Source organism: Saccoglossus kowalevskii, chromosome 8 (genome assembly GCF_978046115.1).
Source record: "Saccoglossus kowalevskii chromosome 8, keSacKowa6.1, whole genome shotgun sequence".
In the NCBI taxonomy this organism is placed as follows: Eukaryota; Metazoa; Hemichordata; class Enteropneusta; family Harrimaniidae; genus Saccoglossus; species Saccoglossus kowalevskii.
In genome coordinates this window covers 23,511,684-23,537,096 of record NC_140648.1, presented here as the reverse complement: position 1 = coordinate 23,537,096, position 25,413 = coordinate 23,511,684, and the positions used below count along the sequence as shown (strand labels likewise).

The following is a 25,413-nucleotide window of genomic DNA, read 5'->3' as shown; positions in this document are numbered from 1 at the left end:
TTAGGAAAGAGCATCTTGGTTATTACCAAACGCTTCAGCGTGGTATTAAGAGTTTGTTTTCAGGGGTGGGTGATACCAAGGTGGGAAATGGATGCACATAAGGGGTTAATTCCTTGAATTGCAATATAGAGGGTTCAGGCCGAAAGACAATATATAGTGTTTTCATGTTTCGTCTGATATTTCTGTGGTATTCTGCTGCTGTAAGTAATGCACGATTTGTTCCGAAATTCAGTATTTTGTGTGCATTCCATTGTTATTCGTTTTTTGCTGAAAACACCCCTATTTTTTAATGACAGAGTCGAATAGTTTCACTCCCACTGGGAAATCTGCATTGTTGCTTGAATGAGAGCTAATTAAACACATTTCCCAGACCGGCGAAAGAGTATGCAACAGCCAATTTTAACAGCCTGTCACATGATTTTAGTCTGAATGTCAACATGAAAAGAGGCTCACCATTTTACGCAGGAGTAATTGGGAGTAGAACATGTGAGGGATAGTATTAACAGAGATGTGTATACTGGAAAGTAATAACTATCATACTTTTGCACTCTGAGCATTCCTGTTTTAGTATATTGGTTTGAAAATGTTGAACTTGCATGATTTGCAATGTTTTTTTTTATACTGAAACTCCCCTATTGATCGAATTCCGGGTTTGAACGAGAACGACACACCACGTGATTCATTTGAATACAATGCTGAAGGCAAGCATGCCGTGCTACTGTGGTACTCCACTGACGGGATGACTTACTAGTACTGCATGCTACAACTTCGCTTCTGATGTTGCTTGCTAGCCGTGGATTGAATGAATCTTGATTACCGGTTAAAATGTTGCTCATTTGGCGTTGGTAATCTTTATTTGGAACTGGGTAACGCCGCAACGTCGCCAGCAGAAACCTCCTGGTACTTCGTACTATGATAAAACTCAGTCAACATACACCAAGTTCTGTCAATCGTAGTATTCCATGTGATGTACACCTAATATGCAAAAAATGTTGCTAAACTGGATAAAAATAGCAGACGAACATTTATTTACAAAATAAAAATACTTCGGTTGCCAATGAAAACAAGCCGGTAAAAAACAAGCAATATGTTTTCGGCTGTTACCATGGTAGGACATGAACGTGAAGCTAATGTCGGTTTATAACTAAAACCAGGCACCTTTATACGAGGTTCGCAAAATAACATTCAGTCTTTAGAAGTCCCTTTATTTTATTGCTAGGACGTATTCAGCCGTTAAATGTATTATTTCCAACCGTTTTGCGATAGTATTTTCTAGATTGGAGGCAGCATTTAGATTTTATTCAAAGTTCAATTGGGATTACGTTGACAGTGTAACAATGTCGGCGCCAGTGATCTCTTACCAGTGCGCAACGTAGCCAGAATAAAAGGCATGATCATTTGGCCACTGCTATTACAAGACTGGTAGGAGGTAATAAATTTGGGGCGAAAGTATTCAAAAAACAGATTTTGGCTGTTGCCATGGTAGCGGTGGGTCAGGATTGTTTTTCCAATTAGTGATGGTACGATCTGCCTATCAAGTTTGAACAAAATCAGCCAAGCCCAAAAAAATCACAGAAGAGTTAAAAAGCCATTCCTGGTGAACAGTTACTCTAACTTTGGGGTCAAATTTCTCATTAATGAAAAAAGATATAAAAAATTCAAATAGTAACTTTGTACCCACACTCAAACCGAGTACAATGAGCTATGTCTGAGGTGTTGTATCACAGGGAATTGGACAAACTTATGTATTTTAATAAATTATTGAATAATAAAATGTTATATAACTTTTCTTTTACCCCCTCCCCTTCCTGGTATCTATTTTTAAAATCACATTTCCGTCTGCTATTTTTGTCAGGTTCAAATCGTTCACCAATCGTTCATTTTTGGCATGTTAGATGTACATCACATAGAATACTAGGATTGGGAAAACTTAATGTATGTTGACCACCTGGAAACTGAGTTTTATCAATCTTGAAGGGCTCTCTGAACATCCACCCGCAGCCTGGACCCGCAGTAAAATCAGCCTTTTCACTTTGGCGCGTAGATGTTTTGACTTGACAAGTTGTTTGACAGCTAGCAAAAAGATTGTGCGACGCGCATCGTCGGCGGCGTCTTTTTTATGACGTTTTGAACACTTAGTCAATTTGAGCAGTATTTATTCGGACAATGACTCAAGTTTAGACGTCTGATTATTTTATTTTCACACATACAGTGACACGCGTTCTACACTGACACGCGTTGCTAGGTCGCAGCATTGTCTTGGAGCATATTAATGGGCAATTGGGTTCCCCGACCTAAATTTCTATCCCGATTTGTTGCACGTTCTTTCTTTAATATGAAATAATCAAATATGGGACATATGTAATAATAACAGAACTCCATACCCTCCAAGTGGCTTCGCTCGTGAAAGTACGGCAGCAGGATACACCGCATCACTCGTGAAAATAACTTCCATACGCAATGAAAGCCACGGGGAGGGTATGGGGTTCTGTCATAATACTTCATTATCACTGAAAACATTTTCCCCCTGAAATAAATTCCAGTGAAAATGCCATTTCCCTCACACTCTATTGAGACACAGCACAGTGAAAATTGGATTCACATGTAATGCTTGAAAACATGTCAGCAAAAATAAATTAAGTGAAATTCTACGTGACTTCATAAGAGTTGGAAATGAACAAATTACACCCGATCCTACCACTCCATACACAATGTAAACTACACCCCAAAACATCCTTTCGCCCATGGGTACTATCGTGTTTCACCAGTGTATTCTATTTGACTTCAGGAGAAATTGAAATAAACAAATTAATTATAATTTCAGCCTCTAGTTGAGCACTACCTCGTCTTTATGTCAACTTTAAGTTATTCATTGCCTACATCAGTGACTTCAAAATATATGTTTCAATCCCAAGAATTTAACTCGCTGTTAATTGCATGGGAGTGCCAGTCTTTCATGAATTACTGGGATTACTGGGAACATGAAGCTGTAACTAAATCCTGGTATAAGCACCGGTTAGGCAGGCTTGAACTATGCATGTGAAGCCACCTGAGAGGTATATTCAATCCAATAGATTTCTCATTGTTTGGTAACTATTTGCTGCAAATGCAGCAAAAATCAATATAAAAATATTACCCACACAGCATTCTACAGGTTACTTGTTTCAGTTATGATTTCGTAGCGACTGTATTTGTTCTATTACAAGCGCATATGCTCACATAAATTACAGAATGTTTCTTTGGTCAAAATAAGTACTATAAAATACTTTATTTTAGCTGGAATTAATTTTCACTGAAAAAACTTTTTTTTGAGTGTTGTATTGAATTTATTTACACTGATTTTTGACAGGTTGAATGTGAAATTTAGGAAAAATGCATATTCGCTGAATTTTATTTTCACTGAATCATTCCTTCAGCAAAAATTAATTCCAAGCGAAAATAAAGTATCTTACAATAGTTTTTTACCGGTAGATACAGTATACAACAAATGTTATTTCTGGATATGCATTTCTAATGGATATTTGGTATTTGTCAAAAAAGTTATATTTAAAGTTATAGTATTCAATAAATGCAATACAGTTTCATTGTTTCAGAAATTTGTTCTAGATAATAATAGTTACATAATGTGACAATCAATGTCTCCTCCAAACGTTCATCGTTTTCTGTCATAATTTTACGGCAGTATCTTGTACAGTATTTGTTTAAAAAAAATTTTTGAAATTTTATTCATTGCACTGAGGCACACCATAGCTCTCACATCAAATTTGTAGATGGTTTTTCAGTTTATTCTGATGCCTTTCGTAAATGTACATTCACTGTGTATGATATAATATGATTTGATGAATATTTTAATTCATCCTTGTTTTGATTTAATAGCATGATGATGTACGTGGACGTTACAAACCGTCATTTACATATTCCTCTGATGAAGAGGATCATTCTGATGGATACAGAAGAGCAGCATCATCTCCTCCTCCGCATCCTTCAAGAAACTTTGTAAGAGAAGAATCATCATGTAGATGTATTAGTTTCGCTATCAATGTATAATTATGTTTATGAGAACGGTAAAAAAATCAGTGAAAATACAATAAAATCCAATAAGGCTGGGAAAAAAAAGGTTTTTTCTTTTCATCTCATGGAAAAATTCTGCAATGATGCGACCAGAACCAGAACAAAAAGATGTACACATTAACATGCTTTTCAATACATGCATTGAATGTTGATTTTGATCGAAAAAAAAAAAAACATTTTCCACTGCACTGGTCCACGGAATTGCAGCAACAAAAAATTGAGGTACAGGTTTCAAACTGACATGCACAATAACATAAAACAAAATCATTTTTTAGCCAAATATTTTGTGAAATATTTATTAAAAATATTATGCTGTTTGTTAGGTGACAGAAGTTGATTTCAGTGTTCAAAGTTTTAATTCGGCTTAAAAGCACATACGTACCAGTAGTTCCAGTTCGGTGTACCAAATTCAAATCTTTTTGTTTAACTTCACCCAAAGTAGATAACAAACGTTTATATTCATTTTAGGATGATAAGTATGGTCATGATTGGAATCCATCAAGCTCACTTTCAAGACCAATTGCATCGAGAGGTAAGTTTACTAAATATTGCCGATACATGTATACTTAAATCTTAATATTCTGACCTCTTGCTATTGCTAATTATGAAACTTGTAATTGATCGAGTCACTATGACACCCAATGCAAATTAACTCCTGCTGAAAAAGTGAATAAAATGGCCGCTTCAGGGCTTGGTACTGTCATTTGTAAAACTGATGATGATTTCTAGTCACACCACACAACAATGACCTTGTCATAGGTAGTGCCATTACATTAGTCCGCATTGTCATGTCTTTGCATTTACCAATTGATCAATTTTGTTCCCCACAGGTCTTTCCTCATTCAGGGACGAAACTAGTCTTGTTGGAAAATACGAAAAAGAACTTGAAATGAAGTCCAAAATGTTACAAGCTAGATTCCATGAAGAGAAATTGAACATGCAACAAAAACACGATGAAGCCATCCAGAAAGTAAGAACACAAATTCATGTAAACAGTTTAATTTTCACCGCTAAAAGTTTCTGCTCTTGAGGACAAAATTTTGTGATTCTGTTTTTTAACCTTTTCACTACCAGACTTTCTCACCCAAATTTTTCTACTCTTTTATATTAGATTCTTCAATATTTCTGAAAATGCAGCCTCATTTTGGAGCCAATAGACTAGCTTTGAGTAAATTTTCAGTTTTTATTCAAAAATTTGGCTATTTTTGTCACAATCTTTGAAGGAAAGTGCAGACTATAAACAGGTTTTATTTTGTGATGAAAAAAAGGAACTGGCAGTGAAAAGGTTAAGAACCCAAGTTGAACGCTGCTACAAAAATTTTGTGATTCTAACTGACTTGCAAACATTTTTGACTCCCGTGTGCGAAGCACAAAAGGGAGTCTTTGCAGTTACCCTGTCTGTATGTATGTCTGTATGTATGTATGTATGTCACTTTTTTTGTTCCACCGTTATCTCAAGAACCACTAATCAAATTTTGGTGAAACTTGGTACATAGATGCTCTGGTATAATGCGCAGAGTTGATTAGGTTTTGGTAAAAATCTATGAATATTAATTACCTAATTTGCATGATAATTAGCTGATTTTTAGATGTTCCAAGACTGTTCCACTGATATCTGAAGAACCACTCATTGTATTTTGATGAAACTTGGCACATGGATGCTCTGAACTAGTGCGCAGATTTGATTAGTTTTGGGTAAAAATCTATGAATATTAATTACCTAATTTGAATGATAATTAACTGATTTCAAGCTGTTCCATGACTGTTCCACTGATATTTGAAAAACCACCCATTGGATTTTGATGAAACTTGGCACATGGATGCTCTGAACCAATACGCAGATTTGATTAGTCTTGGGTAAAAATCTATGAATATTAATTACCTAATTTGCATGATAATTAACTGATTTTAAGCTGTTCTATGACTGTTCCACTGATATTTGAAGAACCACTCATTGGATTTCAATGAAACATGGATGCGCTGAACTAATGCACAGATTTGGTTAGTTTTGGGTAAAAATCTGTTAATATTATTAATTACCTAATTTACATAATGATTAATCAATTTTCGGTTTTTCCACTGATATCTCATGTACTAATCATAACATTTCTATAAAACTTGGTACATATATGTCATATGACACTGCACAGACCTGATAGTTTTTAGGGTAATATCAGTACATATTAATTACCTAATTTGCATAATTAATTAATTTTCAGCTTTTGATATTTTGAGTAGTAATGATCACGTTTCAATCAAACTTGGTACATAGTTACTTGAGGACTGTGCAGAGACCTAATTAGTTTTTGGGTAAAAATTTGTGCATATTAATCACCTTATTAGCATAATTAGTTAATTTTCAGCTTTTCACCTGATATCTCAAGTACTAATCATCACATTTCAATGAGACTTGCGACATAGATATTCTAGGACTATGCAGAGACCTGATTAATTTTGGGATAAATAATTGTGCCTATTAATTGCCTAATTTGCATAATTAGTTAATTTTTTGCTGTTCTATGGCTGTTGCACTGATGTCTAAAAAACACTCATTGGATTTCAATGAAACTTTTAAAGAGTACCCATCACATTTCAATGAACCTAGGACTATACACCATATTAGTTTTTGGTAAATATTTATGCTTCTCAATCACCTAATTAACATAATTAATTAATTAATACTGATATCTCAAGTATTGATCATCACATTTGAATAAAACATGGTAAATAAATGCTCTAGGACAATAGACAGCCTGATTAATTTTGGGTTAAAATCTGTTCATATTAATTCTCTAATTAGCATAATAATTAATATTTTTTTGGTTCTAATCACATTTCAATGAAACTTGGTACAATAACATTGTGCAGACCTTATTAGTTTTACACTTAAATCTATTCATATTAGTTACCTTATTTGCATAATTAGTTTTCTGCGTTTCCATCAACATCTCAAGTTCAAGTAATTTTAAATTAATTTTTAATGTGTCTCCAATACTCTCAGCACACGGGAGTTCTTTCTAAGCTTTCTTTGACTGAAATTGTAAAATTAAACTGGTGTACAGTATTGTTGTGTGTTTGACTTTAGACTTTTTGGCAAATCCTTTCAAAATTTGTATTGTTGAAAAATTTGTAATTTCAATTTCTTTCTGAATTTCCACAGATTCTGGATCGTAAAAATGTAGAGATAGAAGAAGTTAAGTCACATTACAGAGGAAAAACAAAAGAAAACGATGAAACAATCAAGAAATTAGAAAAGAAAGGTAAGAAAGTGATTTGTAAAGTTGTGACAATTGTTAATTAGGCGACTGTTTCCTGTCCCATATATTGTCATTCAGTCCTTGTATGGATTATGTTAATGAGGTTCTACCTTCACTTGTGACTGACACAATCCTGTAACACCATATTCTCACAAACGAATGTCTGAATTTCTCCATTTTCAGTTCAAACCGTAATCAGGGAATCCACTGTAATCAGAGAAAACAAAGATAAGCAAATATCAGAGCTGAAGAAAATGGCGGAACATTCTTCACAAAGTACTCAAAATGATTATGACAAAAAAGTAAGTGCAAATCAGTGTTACATATTTCAATTTTTTTTCAATTGAAAATGTCGAGCAAATCTCTGCAAAATTCATTTTCTTCCACGTGGTTGGTATTCTCTCAAGAAACTTTTCCAATTTCTGTGATAATGTGAAATTCGTGTAACATATGGTAAAATTAAATTTATTTCTAAATAAAAATATTTTCTATGACCATTTATTAATCAAACTTGAGTTTCTGATTAAAATGTACTGAAATAAAACTTATCTATTTGTATTTTCATTTTTTTTTTAGCTTCATGATGCCATTGCCGACTTTGAACAAGAGAAATTTGAAATGCAAAAACAACACACCAAGAATATACAGGAGTTGCTTGATGACACAAATACCCGTCTCCAGAAGATGGAGGGAGAATACAACGCACAAGTAGAAGCAAATGTAAGTTTTACCAAATATTGAAAATTCACAAATAACTGATTGCTTCAAATAAAAAACAAAACAAAATTGTTATCCATCAATAGACCTTAACCACAATTAGTCAATTTTTTTGAGATTAAAATTGTCAAGACACTTGTATTTGCCCCTCAAATAATGTCCCATTCCCCCCTGTCATCAAGTTGACTGTTCCCCCAATCTGGGTAACCAAGTTACTGTAGAATACTTTATTTTCGCTTGGAATTTATTTTCGCTATTTTCACTGAAGGATGATTCTGTTAAAATAAAATCCAGCGAATATACTTTTTTTTCTTATATTTCACATTAAACTCATCAAAAATCAGTGAAAATAAATTCCATATAAAACGCTCAAAATGCCTTTTCAGCGAAAATTATTTCCAGCGAAAATAAAGTATTCCACAGTACTAGTATTTGAAACTAAGAAAGGGATGATGGGAAATATGTAAATGACAGATATGCAAATTAGAGAACAGTGAAAATCTGATCATACTCTTGCTATAGAATCTCACGGTTATCTCTCTAATTTGCATATTAATATCTGATCAGAATCTCACTGAGATTCTTGCAAGAGTTTTGGTCAGATTCTTGTTAGAATGTGGCCAGACTTGAGTCAGAGGTTTTTGTTAGGGAACTCTTTGACTTTGAAAAATAAATTTTACATATTGGCTGACTTTTCCACAACCCCCATGTAGTGAGCCCTTTTCTGTTATTTTTGCCAACTGTTTCCGAGATGGATTCTTCATACTTATGTGCATATATTGTGCATTCATTCAACTAATAACTACATTTTAAAATACCCAAATAATGTCTGACTGAACAACTGAAAATGTCTTTTTTTATTCAGGCTGGTATTATAAAAGAATTGGAAAACAGAATACAAGAGTTAACTCAAGAAGCTGAAACCCATAGTACGACAAGACTAAGAGTTGGACAGGAAAGAATGGACTTGGAGGGAAGAAATATCAAACTAACAAGCGAGCTTGATGATATGAAAGTGAGGCAAGTAAAACAAACGTGTCAATTCTATGATTTAAATATTTTGTTTTAGAAAGTACATTACCCGTACATTGGATTTGAAAGTTGTTTTTAATACCGTAAAATACTTTATTTTTTTTGCTTGGAATAAATTTTCGCTGAAGGAAAGATTCAGTGAAAATAAAATCCAGCAAATATATAGTCAATGAAAATAAATTCCATACAAAACACCCAAAATGTATTTTCAGTGAAAATTAATTCCAGCTAAAATAAATATGACCGCCAGAAATATCATCACTGCACATAGATACATAGACCCAAATAACTTCAATATTTTAATCATCATGATGCAAAATTATTTCAACATTTATTATTTTCATTCTCGTTCTCATCATTAGATATTCAGCATTAGAGAGGGACTACAATCGTATGAAAGAAGACACCGAGAGAGAAATCCGACAATTACGCAATAAATCAGAGGCGAGCATCGAGTATATGAAACAAGAACACACACTGTCCTCGTCTAAGGTATATATGGAATATTAATATTTAACTTTTGTATTTCAATAACTGAAAGTATTGTGCTGCTTAAGAGAAGTAAAGGGTGGTAGTTATGGTTACAATTTTGTCTGTTACAGTGATCATAAAATGTCTCTGTTTGCATAATGAAAACGCAAAAAATTGTGTCTTTTCCATTCTCTTTGAAGTCTTTTATAATCTCAGGGTTCCGTGGATAATTAAAATATGCGCATACCAAATGTAATATTTGTTTAGGTGATAGAGGGGGTCAAAGATTTCAATTACTGTGTGCAAAATTCGCACTGATTTGTTTTTAATGTTTCTTCTATTTTTTTGCACTCGCAAACTTATGTTTTGAGGGGCGGTGAGAGGGTGTTAACTGTTAAATGAAGAGATTACATTTCTACATGCATGTGTTTTAATTATCGATAGGCCCTTCCTAAAAATAAACTGAAAATCTTTCCAATTATTTTGATCAAGACCTGCAGACATTAGTCCAAATTATGTCCATTTATCAAAAAATTAGGTGAGAAATAAAGCATTTAAATACCGAAAAAAATACTGCATTTTAAAAGTTGAAGAATGCACTCTCTGAAAATCATCAAGACACTATGTCAATATAACCCTTTCCACTTGATTCTGCTAGAGGGCAGTATAACTACAAGTATTGACCATTGAATGTTTACTTTTCAGTCGAGTGACACAATACGGGACTTGGAGCAACAGGTAATGCAATTAAGACAATCACTGCAGGAGAGTGAACATCAAAGACAAAGACAAATCAGGGTAAATAAAGTTTTTTCTTATTAAAATGTTTGTATGTATGTCTGACGAATACCTGAAGAACTGTTCACATAGATGGTACATTTAATGCTCAGACCTGAATAGTTTTTGGTTGAAATCTGTGAGTATTAAAAAAAATGATCTCAAGAACCACTCAACAGGTTTCAATGAAACTTGGTAACTATATGCTCTTGAATTAGACAAGAAATAGTGTGATTTGTTATGTGTATTTAAGAAAAAACTTCATCTACTTCATCTACTTCAACAGGCCTGAAAGGACTATTCAATAACTTTAATTTATTTTTATTTATTTTTTGCTTTTTTTTTTAATTCTTATCATTGTGATGCACAGGCTTTTTGAAAGTATGGTGCTATATAGTTTCAAATAATATCAATATTAATAATAGTTGAATTAATGGTATAAAAACAAATCTCCAAGCTTTAAAATGGTAACATTTTTCAGATAAAGAAAATATTTTTTAAATCATGTTAACTAATAGATCAGTTCAATCGCTACAGTTGTCTTACAGTGCATGTTTTAATTTTGCATATTTGAATAATGTATTTTTGCACATGTTGAATCATAACATGGGACCCATATCAAACAAACGACTGTGGTATCTCTTTTATTGTATTATTATGTTGTTATAGCAACAATAATTTGAATATTTCATTTGCAGGAACTTGAAGCCGTACAGCAACAAGACAAAATGCATTCTGAGCATATGCACGATAAGAAAGTTCAAAGCTTGAAAAATGAACTTGACCAAGAACGACAAGATTCCTCAAGAAAAATTAAGAAATTAGAACATGCTGTTAAGTGAGTCCCACACAATCATTTCTGTTTTGCATATCATTCATAAATCTAGTGTCAGCTTTAACCTTTTTACCACCAGACTTTCTCGCCAAAATTTTCTTTGCACTTTTTCTTATAATTCTTCAATATTTCTGGAAATGAACCCTAATTTTGGAGTCGACAGACAAAATTAAGGTCAGTTTTCAGTGTTTACTCAAAAAAATTGTCTATTTTTGTCCCAATCTTCTGAAGGAAAGTGCAGACCATAAACGAGACTACCGTACTTCCGCAATCATAAGTCCAGGGGCCTGAACATGTAGGGGGTGGGCTTATACTCGAGGACCACCTCAGAAAAGATAATTTTTTGGGGGGTTTAAAATTGTAACCCTCTTCCCAACCGCGAAAAATCATCAAAATTACATTTTTCGTTCACAGCGCCGGTCTCAGAGAAATATTACGATTTTTTGATTTCCACGACACTTTTTACAATGAAGAAACAAATATGTTCATAAAAATACACACATTTTATTACAATACAGTTTACATACCATCTGAATTTACGGTGCAAAAATGGGTAGGGTCTGTGGAAAAACTGTTGAAGGCAAAATCTTTATCATTATCTTTGCTGTGGAATGTTTTTGATCGCTCGCACACTCTCGATACAAAGCAATTTCCGCCATGGTGTTTTTCATCATGATTTGACCTGAACAACTTCCTTTGACCTAAACAGGTCATGTCTTTCGTTAACCAATCAAAATGCTGTACAGACGAAGTTTTCTGATTATTGACGAAGTAATTTTTTCAACGCAATGCGGAAGTGAATGTTAAAATGCGATCTGATTTCGACAAAAAACAGTGATTTTTTTTCCCTAAAGCTGTTAATTCCCAATTTTCGAAAAGTAAACTGAGGGTGGAGGAAGTATTTAAATGTTTCACGGTCCCCAATAAGTCATGTCGAATAATTTGCTGGTTCACATCCCATTCACAAAGGTCTCAATGGACACGATTATTCGGAAAAGTAAAACTATGTTCAATGACCATTTTTGCCATTTCTAAAACCACTACTCAAAAGGAATATGGATTAATCAGTATTGCAACATCGGGATTCATCGTGAGTAAATAACAGAATAGAAAAGGTGCGAACCATGTTCCGTACGTTCGCCGGCCATGCACTCTGAAATTAATGGAGTTTTCTCGTAAAAGCAAGAACCAAACTACTGTACCAATCATGATTTTTATGCAATGAAATACAATTTTTACATGCATATTTTAATAAATGTCGTCAATGCCCGGTAAAAAAACCCTGGGCCTATACTCGGGGAGGGGCTTATACTCGGGGAGGGGCTTATACTCGGGGAGGGGCTTATACTCGGGGAGGGGCTTATACTCGGGAAGGGGCTTATACTCGGGGAAGTACGGTATTTTGTGAATTTATGAAAAGGTCAATAGTTTTGACCTCTGGTTATAAGTCAGTAACATAGCAACCATAAAACAACTTATTGCTCTATAATAGATAATGGGTCAATTTTATGTGCGATGTGACAAGAATCCTATCAATTGTTGAATCTGAAACCAATATGGCACTATGGAGTGTTGATTAGTTTTTATGATATATGGCCCTGGTTTATGAATATGTGTATCTCTCTATGCTAAAAAAAATGCAGACAACACACTGAGTTGATTATAAAAGAATGTTTAATGTTGCTACATATCTGTTTCCATATTGCTTTTATTTTGTCGTCACAAAGCCTGCAACACTAGAAAAGGTTTTTTTTTGTAACCAGCAAAATATGCAGATTCAGGGCAGATGGAACACGATAGAGTATCATAATATTTTATCAATGGTGAAATGCGAAGTCCAAATCTGGTATGTTATAATAATAATTTATGTTTTTCTTTCTAGGGAGAAAGATCAGAATATTGCAAGGCTTACCGAGTCGCAGCGGATCCAATCGCAGCAGTCAGAAATGGCTTTAGAGGATTTCAAGAAGCAAGTAGAAAAGAATTCAGGAAAAATGTTTGATGAAATGAAACAACAGGTAAGGCCCAGTAAAAATAATGTATTTATGTTTCTGGTCATCTCGAACATTAGAGAAAAACAGACGTTTTTTTCATGTATTTTGTTATTTTTAGAAGACATGAAATAAAATCCTGTTGCCATGGAAAAATCATAATAAAAGCACAGATTTAAAGCCAATTTTAGAATAAAAAATAAATAAATAAATCTCTCGCATCAATTTTAGAAATGAAGTTGACTTGATTCTTTCTTTTTTTCTCATGTATACCTAGCTGATAAAATTATTATAAAATTACTTTATTTCACAAAGTCATTTTCGCAAAAAATCTCAAACTTACTTTCACTGATTTGTTGCTTTGTCTCTAGTGGAAATAAAATATATATTACAGTATCTGAAAAGTTCCATTTATGAATGTATTTTTATGAAAAACTGGAAATATGACAATAATGTTTATTGTTTACAGAAAATATTTGATATTGAAATGACATTATTCATCATGTTATTATTTGTCATTACTTATAAAGTTTCGTGTTAAGTATTAATTTCACTGTTTGTTCTTTTGTTAGATGGGGAGAGTGGAAGCTGATTTATTGAAGTCGAAAGCTCTCAGAGAAAAACAAGCCAAAGAGAATGCTAGGCAGATGGAAGAGGAGCAACAGAGATATGAACAGGAGGTAGGAAAATTGCATTCTATTAGAAACCAAACATTTTCAATGAGGTGCTCTAATAAACTCTGTGTTGTGTAGTGTAGTGAGATGAAAATAAAATAATATTTTTTTACAATTTGCTTCACAGATTGCTGAACTGAGGTTGAAGTTTGAACAAGAAAAGGCAGCCATATTGAGAGACTCGCACGCTGACAAGGAGATGTCACATAGGGAGCATGAAGAAGAAATGGACAGATTGTCTGAAAAAATGAGAAATGGACTTGAAGAACAAGAACTGAGGTTTAAAGAACGACACGAAAGAGATTCACAGGTCAGTTTATGAGTGTTATGGTTATGTTATAAGCATTATGATTAAAAGTATCACAACAACAAAGTCGTATGAGTGTTACGATTTTGAAAAATGTACCCAATGCTGACATGTTCATTCCAACATGTAACATCAAAGCCTTGTCAGCACCAAACTAATAAAGATATTTTCAAAATGTTCAACCTTGCATGGTGACCAACTCGCTTCAGACAATGTATTTCCCACAATTCACTGCATTGTAGTTGAACTTTGAACCATGAAATGAGACATTTCAGCTAACGTCTTTCTAACTTTGTTTGGCTGACTGACAGCATGGCAGTTTTTTTCTTGTATCATTTGTGTCTCAATAGATGTACCCTCATCTTCACTCATTCACAGTTATGACTTTATCATTAATATTTTCATGTTGAAAAATTTATAATTGAAATTGAGTCATTAAATGACGCATTGAATTTTTTTTTTATAAATAGACAATAAATGAACTTGAGAAACAAGTGAGAGATTTGCGAGAAGAAGTCATTCAGTCCAACTCGTTGCGAAAACAGCAAATTGTAGAATTGGGGTTGTTACGAGAAGAAGAGAAACAGAAGTCAGCAAGGGAATATGAGGCCGATGTAAGTTTCTCATTTTACCCACAATTCATTTGGTATTTAGATTCCATATATGGAGTTAGTCGTTGTTGGGTATTTACAATTTGAATATGGCTTGCGTGACCACAATTACAGTAGGAAGTAAGAAATACATGTACTTGTTTTGTTGCTAGTCATTTGTTGATTGTGAAGTTCCTGATTACACATCAACCAAAATTACATTTTCAAAAAATTGTATCTTCATCATATTAGTAACAGACCCTTGCATTAGTTCTGATGAATGAATCTATACAGAACAGAATTCCAATTTTTATTATTTTTATAGAATAATAATCCTGAATAAAAACATTCCCATTTTTGTAACTTTGTGTCTTGTCTTTAAATTCACTGGCTTTGCTGCTAATGGTGTTCATATACTGTAAAATACTTTATTTTCGCTGGAATTAATTTTCGCTAAAAAGACTTTTTGGGTGTTTTGTATGAAATTTATTATCACTGATTTTTGACGAGTTGAATGTAAAATGTAGGGAAAAGGTATACTGTGGAATACTTTATTTTCACTGGAAAATACTTTTTGGGTGTTTTGTATGAAATTTATTATCACTGATTTTTGACGAGTTGAATGTAAAATATAGGGAAAAGGTATACTGTGGAATACTTTATTTTCGCTGGAAAATACTTTTTGGGAGTTTTGTATGAAATTTATTTTCACTGATTTTTGACGAGTTGAATGTAAAATATAGGAAAAAAAGTATATTCGCTGGTTTTTATTTTCACGGAATCATCCCTTCAGCGAAAATAGCAAAAATGAATTCCAAACAAAAATAAAGTATTCTACAGTATTCGCAGGATTTTATTTTCACTGAATCATTCCTGCAGCAAAAATAGCGAAAATTAATTCCAATCGAAAATAACGTCATTTACAGTAACAGGATTGATGGACATTGATAGTCTTTTTCAAAATTCCCAGGTCTCACAGTTAAAGTCTCAGATGGAACAGCAGAAACTACAACTACAAAGAGAACACAGTAACGACATGGAAAAAGCTCTTGAACAGGTAAATTATTTACTTCACAGAATTGCACTCCCTGACAATACAACATTGCAAAATAGAAGAATTAATTGAACTGATTCTATTTTTTTTGTCATTTTTATTACGAGTATTTGCTTAAAAAAAAAATTCTCTTTTATTATTAAAACAGACCAATGGCAGGCTGAAGGAGATTGAAAAAGAATACACACACAGACTTACAAAGTCTGCCGAGGTAAGTGTTGTTTAATTTTTAATTTAATCAGCGTACTGTACATCATAACACCTTTTCTATGAAACACGCCCTCTAGTGGTAGAGTGCTTCTGTGTCGTAAAACAACGTATATTAATAAAGGCAATGTTGTTAAAATCAAAAACTGCAATCCAGTTTGTCATCTATAACATAGTCAAATTTCTCATTAATATAATCTTCATTGGTATCGATAATTTGAATGACCTTTGTATCATTTACATCATTGTAGCACTAGAGGGCGCAATTCATAGGAAAGCTGTGTAAGACCATAGCATTGGTTGGTTTATAAGCAAGCTATTTTTGTTTACTCACTGGAGAGTATATTTTTATTCTAGCTACTTCATTTGTAGACTCTTTTCATCCATATAAACTAAATCTTTTTAAAATTGTTTTCAGTCAATTGCTGAACTCCAGAGTGTGATACAAAGCATGAGAGAAGATGGACAAAGGTAAAGACAACTAGTACAAAACATCCTTGTTTGCTCAGGCCCAAGATAAAGTTTAATTCCTACCTGGTATTGAACACCAAAAAATTGTCAGTCATCGAGTATACCTCTTGATTGAATAGGGAGGCAAAAGCCACTGGCCGAGATTCATTCGCTAATAGATGCGTCTTTGGGGAATCTTGGTTAAGATTTGCTGGTGCTTGTGTTCGATCAGGCCTGGTTGATACCATAATGTCACATTAATGATATGAAAATGATCCCACAGTCATAGTCTTATAGTCCCAAACATGAAATATGGTTTCTGTTAGGCAATTTGCACATAAAATAATAAGTTTTAAATGTTTAAAAATTATTTCCTGTCGCGAAAAAATTTATTATAAAAATATCCAAAAAAACTTGCCACAGCAGTGTTACAGTGTGCATTCAAATGTTGTGTAAACATTGTACGCGTCACATGGGACCCCATATCAAACAGGACGGTGACTCTTGCCCTTTAAAAATTGAGCAAATATGTGTGTTTTAAAAAAAACAGATAACTTCACATTAGCCATAGTCCCAGACCATACAGATTTTTCTTGTCACATAGTGTTTTAGATTTTTAACACCACAATTTTAATTGCTTTACTAGCAACAACGCTTTATTGGCATTTATGTAACATTACATTACAGTGCAATTAGCTTAGGGCCGAACCGAACCAATGATAATGGATGTATGCTTACATTGATTTAATTTAATTTAGGTTTTGCAATTTTTTTTAATATTCGCTATGAAATTGACATTGACTCAACACTACATTGTATCAGTTTTACCACCTACTTTCACAAATTACTGACAATACCTGGACTAAAAAAAAAATTCCATTTTAAATTAAAATTGAATAACCACGAGAACATATCGTTAAATACAATGGGCAGTTTCTTGTCACATCAAATGTGTTATTGTATTATCTTTCCAATTATAAATAAATGGTTTGACTAATATTTGGATTATAGTAATGATGAACAAAAAAAATCTGTCACTTGTTAGTAACAGGTCTCCACTTGACTCCAGCACTAGTCGACTGGAACCATTCAGTGATGATGTACATATGCAAAGCGGTTTTGTTTGTTCACTGGCTTTATGTCTTTTACCATGTCATGTGTCAGGAAGTTTTATTATTCTTTGTAATATGAATTTGATATTTTATTTTTAAATTGTTAATAATATGATATGATATTGAAGAGAATGTGAATATATTATATATTATTTGTTGTGTTTTTTGGAAAACTGAATTAAACTTGTGAACTCACTGATGTTTTTTTTTTTTCTTCTCTCAGCTCGAAATCGGAGTATGATCGAAGACTATCTGACACTGTACAGAAATATAATGAAGAGAAAGAGATGTTGAAAAAACAACATAGCAGTTTTCTTAAGGTTGGTAATCTGCATAATGATATCATTTTTTGATGATTGTTCTAGCGTCGACAGTGCCTTGTTGAGGTTACTGATTTGTTCATATCATATATATTTTTTTAAAACAGAATTTAAAAAAAAAAAGTGATTTATCATATACCGTAAAATCTGTATTAGAAGCCGCATCCCTAATAGAAGCCGCACCCATTTTTTTTGAACAATTGAGAACCAAAATTCACAATTTGTCATATGTGTAGATGCTCTAATAGAAGCCGCATCCCCTCGGTTGAATTGTACCATTTTAATAGAAGCCGCAGCTACTAATAGAGATTTTACAGTAATTGTTTATTAATATTTTATTTTACAATTGGATGGATTTAAAATAAAATGATTTTCACACCATGAAAGTAAGAGTATGTTCTTTCCAGACCGTTAAATATGGACAGTATAAAAAATGCCCTAAATGCATACAGAACAATGCAAAGAGGTTGAATTTCTACAAAATGATGTCAAAATAAACTCTCTTTCCTAAGTCTTGTCTAAATACATATCATATTTGTTAACAGAAGCAAACAGAAACCAAAAAGTAAGAGACATGTCAGAGCATCTACGATATACATTTTGACAAGATTTAAGAAAGTGAGTCCGTCCATCTTGGCGACACCAAATCTGCAGTTTGTCTGCAATATTGCCAAACTGATAACAATCAAGACAATATTCATAAATTCACTAGAAAAGAAAGAAACTAATTACAGAAGTTGTAGGAACATTAAACAGACAACATTCTCGTGAGAAGAACTGTTGCAACGACTTTGATATCTGAGAAATGTTATTTTTAATGTTTAAATGCCTGATTTACATGTTCGAACAGGGACTTCAGCAAGACTGCGATACCCAAAAAGGCAAAGCTAGAAAACTGGAAAAGAAACTACAGAATCAAGAATTTGATTATCAAGAAAAGGTACGTCAACTGATTATGCAAATGAAATAAAAAATACATCACCAGGCATTTTTCAACATTATGCAAATGATGACCTTGGTTTTACGATGATGGCAGATATGCAATGCATCATGGGTACTGACGCACAGTTTCTCATTTTTTGTTTGATTAGATAAATCATTTAAGGCAGGATTATGAAGATAAAATCAGGGGATTAATGCCGGCTCAGATAAGAGAGGTAAGCATAACCAACCAACCAACAAACAAACAATGAATCAGGTGTTTCTGCCATCTTGAAATTGTGCACATCACTTGACCTCATCGAAAACATCTATTTGTCAATCTGTCATGATTTCATTGCAATTACATTTTTTTTTTTTTTTTAAAAACATTCTTGCTTTTTCTAGGAATTGGAAGACACCATTTCATCATTGAAATCCCAAGTAAATTCCTTACAGCAACGCGCCATGGTCTTGCAGGAAGAGTTAGATACTAAAAATAAATATTCTATGGGGTTTGGATCCCCTAGCAGGATGTAAAAAAGAAAGCAGCCCACCTAGTATACCTCATATAGATAACATGATGCAGCTTTAAAATGTATAGTAACTTGTATCTAGTAACTTTAACTTGATGTGAACTTCAAATCAACATCTCCCCATTATCTATTTAAGAAGAAATGAATTATTTTGATTTTTGTTTCAGTGACAGTAAAATGATATAATTTATTAGGTCAACTTGTCCTCTCCACCCACCCCCCCGCTCCCCTAGAAATTATTTTATTGTTTGTTTAAATTATTTTGCAATTGTATAAAAGATTGATCTGTATATTAAGCCGTCCCACATTGTAGCCGTCCCACATCAAAAAAAATTATTCAATAGTTGAAATCTAAATTTTTGTTTTATTGGAGTTTAATTTTGTATTAATATATTCTTTTCCGGAGCTGTATTGTATTGTTTGAAAAATCCAAGGATGGTACAAAATTTTATTTAAATATTGTCTTTTTTAATTTTAACCAAAGACTTTTAGATACATGGTTGTCCTTCTAAAATTTATTCGCATTCAATTGTCTCAGTGATGACGTCACCAACGCTTTTCATTGACATCACCAAGCTGCACAGTGACATCACAAACTTGCTCAGTGATGACATCACCAACTTGCGCAGTGACATCACCACATTGCGCCAAAATAGTCATTATCATTTTTTTTTATGTGACATTGTCATAACAAAACATAACAAAACAATATTTTATTTGATATTCTTGGAGAAAATAGCAAAGTTGCATTTGCTTAGAAGAAATACTGTAAAGTACTTTATTTTCGCTTGGAATTATTTTCCGCTATTTTTGCTGAAGGAATGATTCAGTGAAAATAAAATCCAGCGAATATACCTTTTTTTCTATATTTTACATTCAACTTCCGTACAAAACACCCAAAATGTCTTTACAGCGAAAATGAATTCCGGCTAAAATAAAGTATTTTACAGTATCTTGGCCTACTTATAATTGTAAAATGTTCCCTTTCCAAACAATCTTTCACTGAAAACAATAGCTTTGCATTACTAAGTCAATATAATAATAGTATGTGGTATTCTGAATACGGAACAATATACTTGCGTAAAACTGTACAGATCAGAAAAGTATTATTTACCTATTTTCTATCAATAATTGTATGATCTTTTTGTGTAAGTATTCTGATCTTTGGTTTTATCGTGATAAAATTTAGCAGGTTCAATGTTGCCAAATAATCAGGTTAAAATTGGTATTTTCATTAGTGATGTATTGTTACATAATTCACGTTGATAATGACTTGTTCCTGCAACAACAAATCACAAAGTCTAATTCATCGGTTTGTCGTCATGTTATATACCACTCTCACCAGTCTTGTAAACGTACAGCAGATTTAAAATGAACTGAAAACTGAAGATTTTTTTAAAAAAATTATCTCTTCTTTAATCAATCTGAAATATTGAAAATAAAAATAGTTATTTTTGAATAGTAGATTCAGTTTCTGCATGCTCTTGCTGGTCATGTCACAGAGCCGAGGCAGTACACAGTATTTAAAGTGCGGTTGTCGTTTTCATGTAAATAAACAATGTATTTTACACGCGTTGTATACGTCGCTATGAGTCCCATATCGAACAGGACGCGGCACACAACGATTGCCGCCCTTTAATCCTTTGAGTGCCAAAGTCGACTTCTTTTATAGTCCCCTCTTTTCATTACATTAAATGTTGTGAAAATTTCAAACTTTTTGATCAAAAACTAGAAGCAATATGACTTTTTTTTTTTGTCCAAAATTAAGCTTGAATTCAGTAAAAATTATAGAAAATTTACCTAAATTTAAGTGGGGAAATAAAAAATTGGCACTCAAAGAGTTAAAGCAAGACAGGTTAAAATACTGGAATATTTTGCCTGTAATAATTTTTCTACGATTGAAAAAAAAATATATATTTTTTTTAATATCTTATCAACAAAGTATTAATTTTGTAACTAAAATGAACTTTTTTTGTTTTTTAACAAATACTAGTAAATAAGATTATTGTTTTGGTGTATTTCCTTAAAAGGCACTACAGGAAAATGCTATTTAATATCATGTGTTAAACTTTTATTTTTGTTTTGTTAAAACATGTAAACAATAACACATGTCTGTTTACTTAATCATACAGTACTTTTTATATTTTTTCTTATTAGTTTTTAATTTGATACAAATTTTGTAAATATTAATTCTTAATTTTGTATTATGTGATTTATTTTGTATATACGAATTATATTAATTAATAAAATGTATAATTAATGTGATATTGGATTATCTAACATTTCATTATGATGATTATGTGATTTGTAACCCTATGGCTAGCATCCAATATACGATTCCCAACAAACAAACTAACTAGATCTCTTTCGAACTATCCCCTGAACTACAACTTGTGAAAAATCCTAGCCTCATGATGCAGCAAGTATCAGGACTTTAATTTCAGCCTGTACAATAGTCTATTTGCATAATTTGTAAAAGTCTTACATCCTGGTACGTTCTTGGGGTATTGTAAGTAAGTAAGTAATTCTTTATTGCTATCGTATCCCATTTGAGATCTTGACATGAAATACAATAAAGTCAAAAACATGTAATTATACCAAAAAAATGAAAATAAAAGGAAATACTAAAAATACTGTAAATGAATGAAATAAATACATATCTCACAATAAGAGATAAATGAATAATTGTAATATAATGTAAATAAATGTAAATCTGTGTTTGGTGGGTTTTTTTGAGGCAGCTGGTACTGAAGTTATTGTTTGATTGTTTGCTCCCTAAGTATAAAGCAAGTATAAATGTGTTTTGAAACGTCTTTAATTATGTGATCGTTTTTATTATTTAATATGTTTATTAATGTCTCTCTATACATTTTATGTTTAGTTTCTTTATCATATAGCTAGCACGTGAAAAGGAAATGTTTCTCATCTTCAATTTCTCCAAGATCACAGACATCATTTTCTATCAGAGATGGAAATGTTTTTGTATCTGCCTGATTCAACTGTAAACGGTGGGCACTTATTCTAAGTTTAGTCGTTGCAGCACTATATAGTGGATTTTTAATTATTTGGAGGTATTTCTCAAAAGAAAAATCAGTTTTTAGTTCTCTGTCTGTTCTCAATTTGATTTTGTGATGCATGCCCTTATCATCATCAAACATGCATTCTTTACTTTTTTCTGGGATTGCATTTCAAATTTTTCTGTAATGTCTTCAATAGTAGCATTGCTGTATTTAATTTGCCCATCTTTCCAGATATTACTTAAATTTAGGTTTTCCAAAATCTTTTTCACACCAGATACCCAGTTTTTAGTACCAGAATCATGCATCTTTATACCAAGCTTGTATGCTTCACATACTAATGTATTTTCAGGCATTTCCTGAACCCTCATCCAATATTTTAACAATTGTTTTGTACCCTGTATTGTAAGAGGGTACCTCCCTAATTCAATTAAACATGGCAAGTTTGAGGCTCTGCTATTCACCTTTAATAAAAACTTGCAGAATTTGGTATGGAGTTTTTCCATGGGTGTTGTCAAATTCCAAAGCTGTTTTGTGTGGGCAATAACATCACTAGACCATATTTCAGTGCAGTATAGGAGAATTGGTCTAACTACTGCATCAAACATCTTCAAATGAATTCTGAGTGGTGTACAAGTTGCCGAAAATAACAGCTGATTCATTTTGAAGCAGGTCTTAAGAGCTTTGTTTTTTAGGTCTACCTGGGCTTTGTCTAATTCAAAGTTCCCTGTTGTATTTAAATTTATGCCAAGGTAAGTGTATGATGTCACTCTTTCCAGTACATCCTGGTTTATAAAAAAAATTATATTTGTCTAGGCGTCTACCTGCTTTGTTAAATATGATTGTTTTAGATTTTTTAATGTTGATGTCCAACTTCCATTTGTGGCAGTATAATTGCAGGGAGTTGATCGCATTCTGAAGACCTCTCTTGGATTCTGAAAGCAGAAGCAAGTCATCTGCATAGAGCAAACATGGAAGTTGGTTATTTAATAAAGTTGGTGGGTCAGTGTGTGATGCATTTACTAGTATGTGACTTTTAATATCATTTAAGTATATATTAAAAAGCAGCGGACTTAGACCATCGCCCTGTCTGATGCCTTTCTCAATTGGGAAAGTATTGGTCAAGCCGTTTTTAACCTTCACACATCCAGTAGAGTTTGTATAGATTGCTTTAATAATATTATAAAATTTACTAGTGACTCCATTGTTTCTGAGCTTGTGTAAAAGACCCACATGCCAGATGGAGTCAAAGGCCTTTTTGAAATCGATAAAGCATGCAAACAGGTACTTTCCATTGGTAGTATGTTTTGTTAGCAACTATTTTAACACAAAAATGTGATCGCGGGTCCCAAATTTTGGTATGAATCCAATCTGCTCTTTGATTATTAATTTTTTCTCCAGGAGAAATGGTACGGTATGTACCGTAATAGCAGTAATTTCTAATATACAGCAATTTGTGTTTCTATGACAACAGAAAATACCAGGATGTGTGACCTTTGTAATGATGGGGGTCATTCATACTGGCTATTGGATTATCTTGCAGTCCTGAAATGAATTTTCAAGTACGCGCTAGTAATTATGTACATATTGCATTTACATATTTAGCCATAACTGTAAATATGAATGTGATAGCATGATGTCACCACTAGAGGTCGCCATACTACCGATATCGAAAATGTCCTACGAGAATTCATAAGAACAATAACGTACCTTGTTTACAAAGGTTATTTGTTTAATAGATGTATTTAATATATTTACGTGTTATGTTTGTCGGTTACTTTGATTGCTTTGGATTGCAATTAAATCGCTGATGTTGATTGAGGAAATTACTGGCATCTGATATGACACATCGCATTGGATAGAAGCCAGTAATTATCGTTTTATGGTGACCCCTTAATCCATCAGTGTCAGTCACATCACCTCACCCTCTCGTAAAAAATAATATTACGTCAAGGCGTCCCTCGCTCCCTTCGTCCCATGCTGTTCGCATCGCCATTAGCGGTACTTCAAAGGAACCGTTTCCGTTGTCCCGTGACACCCATTCGTGAATTAGCTCCACGCGCTTGACCGTGTACAAATATCAAGATAATAGTTTGCATTAAAAAAGACTGTTATTACATTTAGTTGGACAATTAAAAGTGTACAAAGAAAGCCGCTCTGCGTTTGTACGGCATCACTGGACGGTTCCAGTGAGCTCTCGTGTTGGAGTCAAGTGGAGACCTGTTACTAACAACTGACAGTTTTTTTTTTTGTCCGCGGTTACTACGATTCAAATATTAGCCAAACCATTTACTAGGATTGTAATACAATAACACATTTGATGTGACAATAAACTGACACTCTGTCCATTGTATTCAACGGTATATTCTCATGATTATTCAATTTTAATTTAAAATGCAATTTTTTTTCAGCCCACATAGTGTTTGTCAGTAATTTGTGAGAGTAGGCGGTAAAATGATACGATGTCGTGTTGAGTCACATTTCCGCGTTGACATAAAGAAGGCATGTTATTTTTCACAAAGAATATTATGGAAATTTCAAAACATAAATTGAATTAAATTCAAGGTGTGAATCGAACGTCATTGCTTTGGTTCGACCCTGTGCGGCTCGGGCTGTAGTTTAATGTTGACAAATCTCTTTAATCTTGGAATTTACACAGAACTGTATAGCACCCGCCTGTATTTTCCTTTTAATATTATGTATTGTATTTAGATTTGAAATGTATTTATGTCTTGTTTGTTCTTGCCGTACACAACACACAGATGGTATTTGCAGAGTAAAAATATTATTTAGTAATAATCGCAGTTATCATTAAAGTTAGTAAACACAAAATGCTGAGTGATGATAAACTACGCCCTCGTTTAGGAAATGTTTAGGTCGGAAAACTTTTTAAAAAAATACTGGTTTTACGGGCACCCATTGATTCATTCTGATTTCAAGAAAGTGTAGCATGGTGCCGGCTAATAAAAAGTAATTGCATTTCGCAAGTACTAAGGTTTTAATGGACAGCGGCGAGTATTTAAAAAAATAATTGGTTGTATTGCATCCATAACATTCTTGAAGGGTTTCGGTGAAAT

The 25,413-nt window shown here is 33.0% G+C and overlaps 1 protein-coding gene across 1 annotated transcript in view; it reads left to right on the top strand.

Moving 5' to 3' along the window:
- LOC102801779 (centrosomal protein of 112 kDa-like) overlaps window positions 1-21,599 on the top strand; it is a 29,615-nt gene extending 8,016 nt beyond the window's left edge. Inside the window, exons 7-27 of the mRNA XM_085502378.1 lie at window positions 3,877-3,996; window positions 4,540-4,603; window positions 4,902-5,041; window positions 7,232-7,331; window positions 7,512-7,630; window positions 7,905-8,048; window positions 8,911-9,065; window positions 9,440-9,569; window positions 10,254-10,346; window positions 11,024-11,163; window positions 13,043-13,178; window positions 13,724-13,831; window positions 13,953-14,135; window positions 14,603-14,746; window positions 15,693-15,779; window positions 15,925-15,987; window positions 16,402-16,454; window positions 17,769-17,865; window positions 18,716-18,805; window positions 18,957-19,022; window positions 19,192-21,599. Of these exons, the coding sequence (XP_085358504.1) occupies window positions 3,877-3,996; window positions 4,540-4,603; window positions 4,902-5,041; window positions 7,232-7,331; window positions 7,512-7,630; window positions 7,905-8,048; window positions 8,911-9,065; window positions 9,440-9,569; window positions 10,254-10,346; window positions 11,024-11,163; window positions 13,043-13,178; window positions 13,724-13,831; window positions 13,953-14,135; window positions 14,603-14,746; window positions 15,693-15,779; window positions 15,925-15,987; window positions 16,402-16,454; window positions 17,769-17,865; window positions 18,716-18,805; window positions 18,957-19,022; window positions 19,192-19,323 (2,364 nt within the window). The 3' untranslated portion in view covers window positions 19,324-21,599. The remainder of the gene's footprint in view (window positions 1-3,876; window positions 3,997-4,539; window positions 4,604-4,901; window positions 5,042-7,231; window positions 7,332-7,511; window positions 7,631-7,904; window positions 8,049-8,910; window positions 9,066-9,439; window positions 9,570-10,253; window positions 10,347-11,023; window positions 11,164-13,042; window positions 13,179-13,723; window positions 13,832-13,952; window positions 14,136-14,602; window positions 14,747-15,692; window positions 15,780-15,924; window positions 15,988-16,401; window positions 16,455-17,768; window positions 17,866-18,715; window positions 18,806-18,956; window positions 19,023-19,191) is intronic.
- The last annotated feature ends 3,814 nt before the right edge of the window (window positions 21,600-25,413 follow it).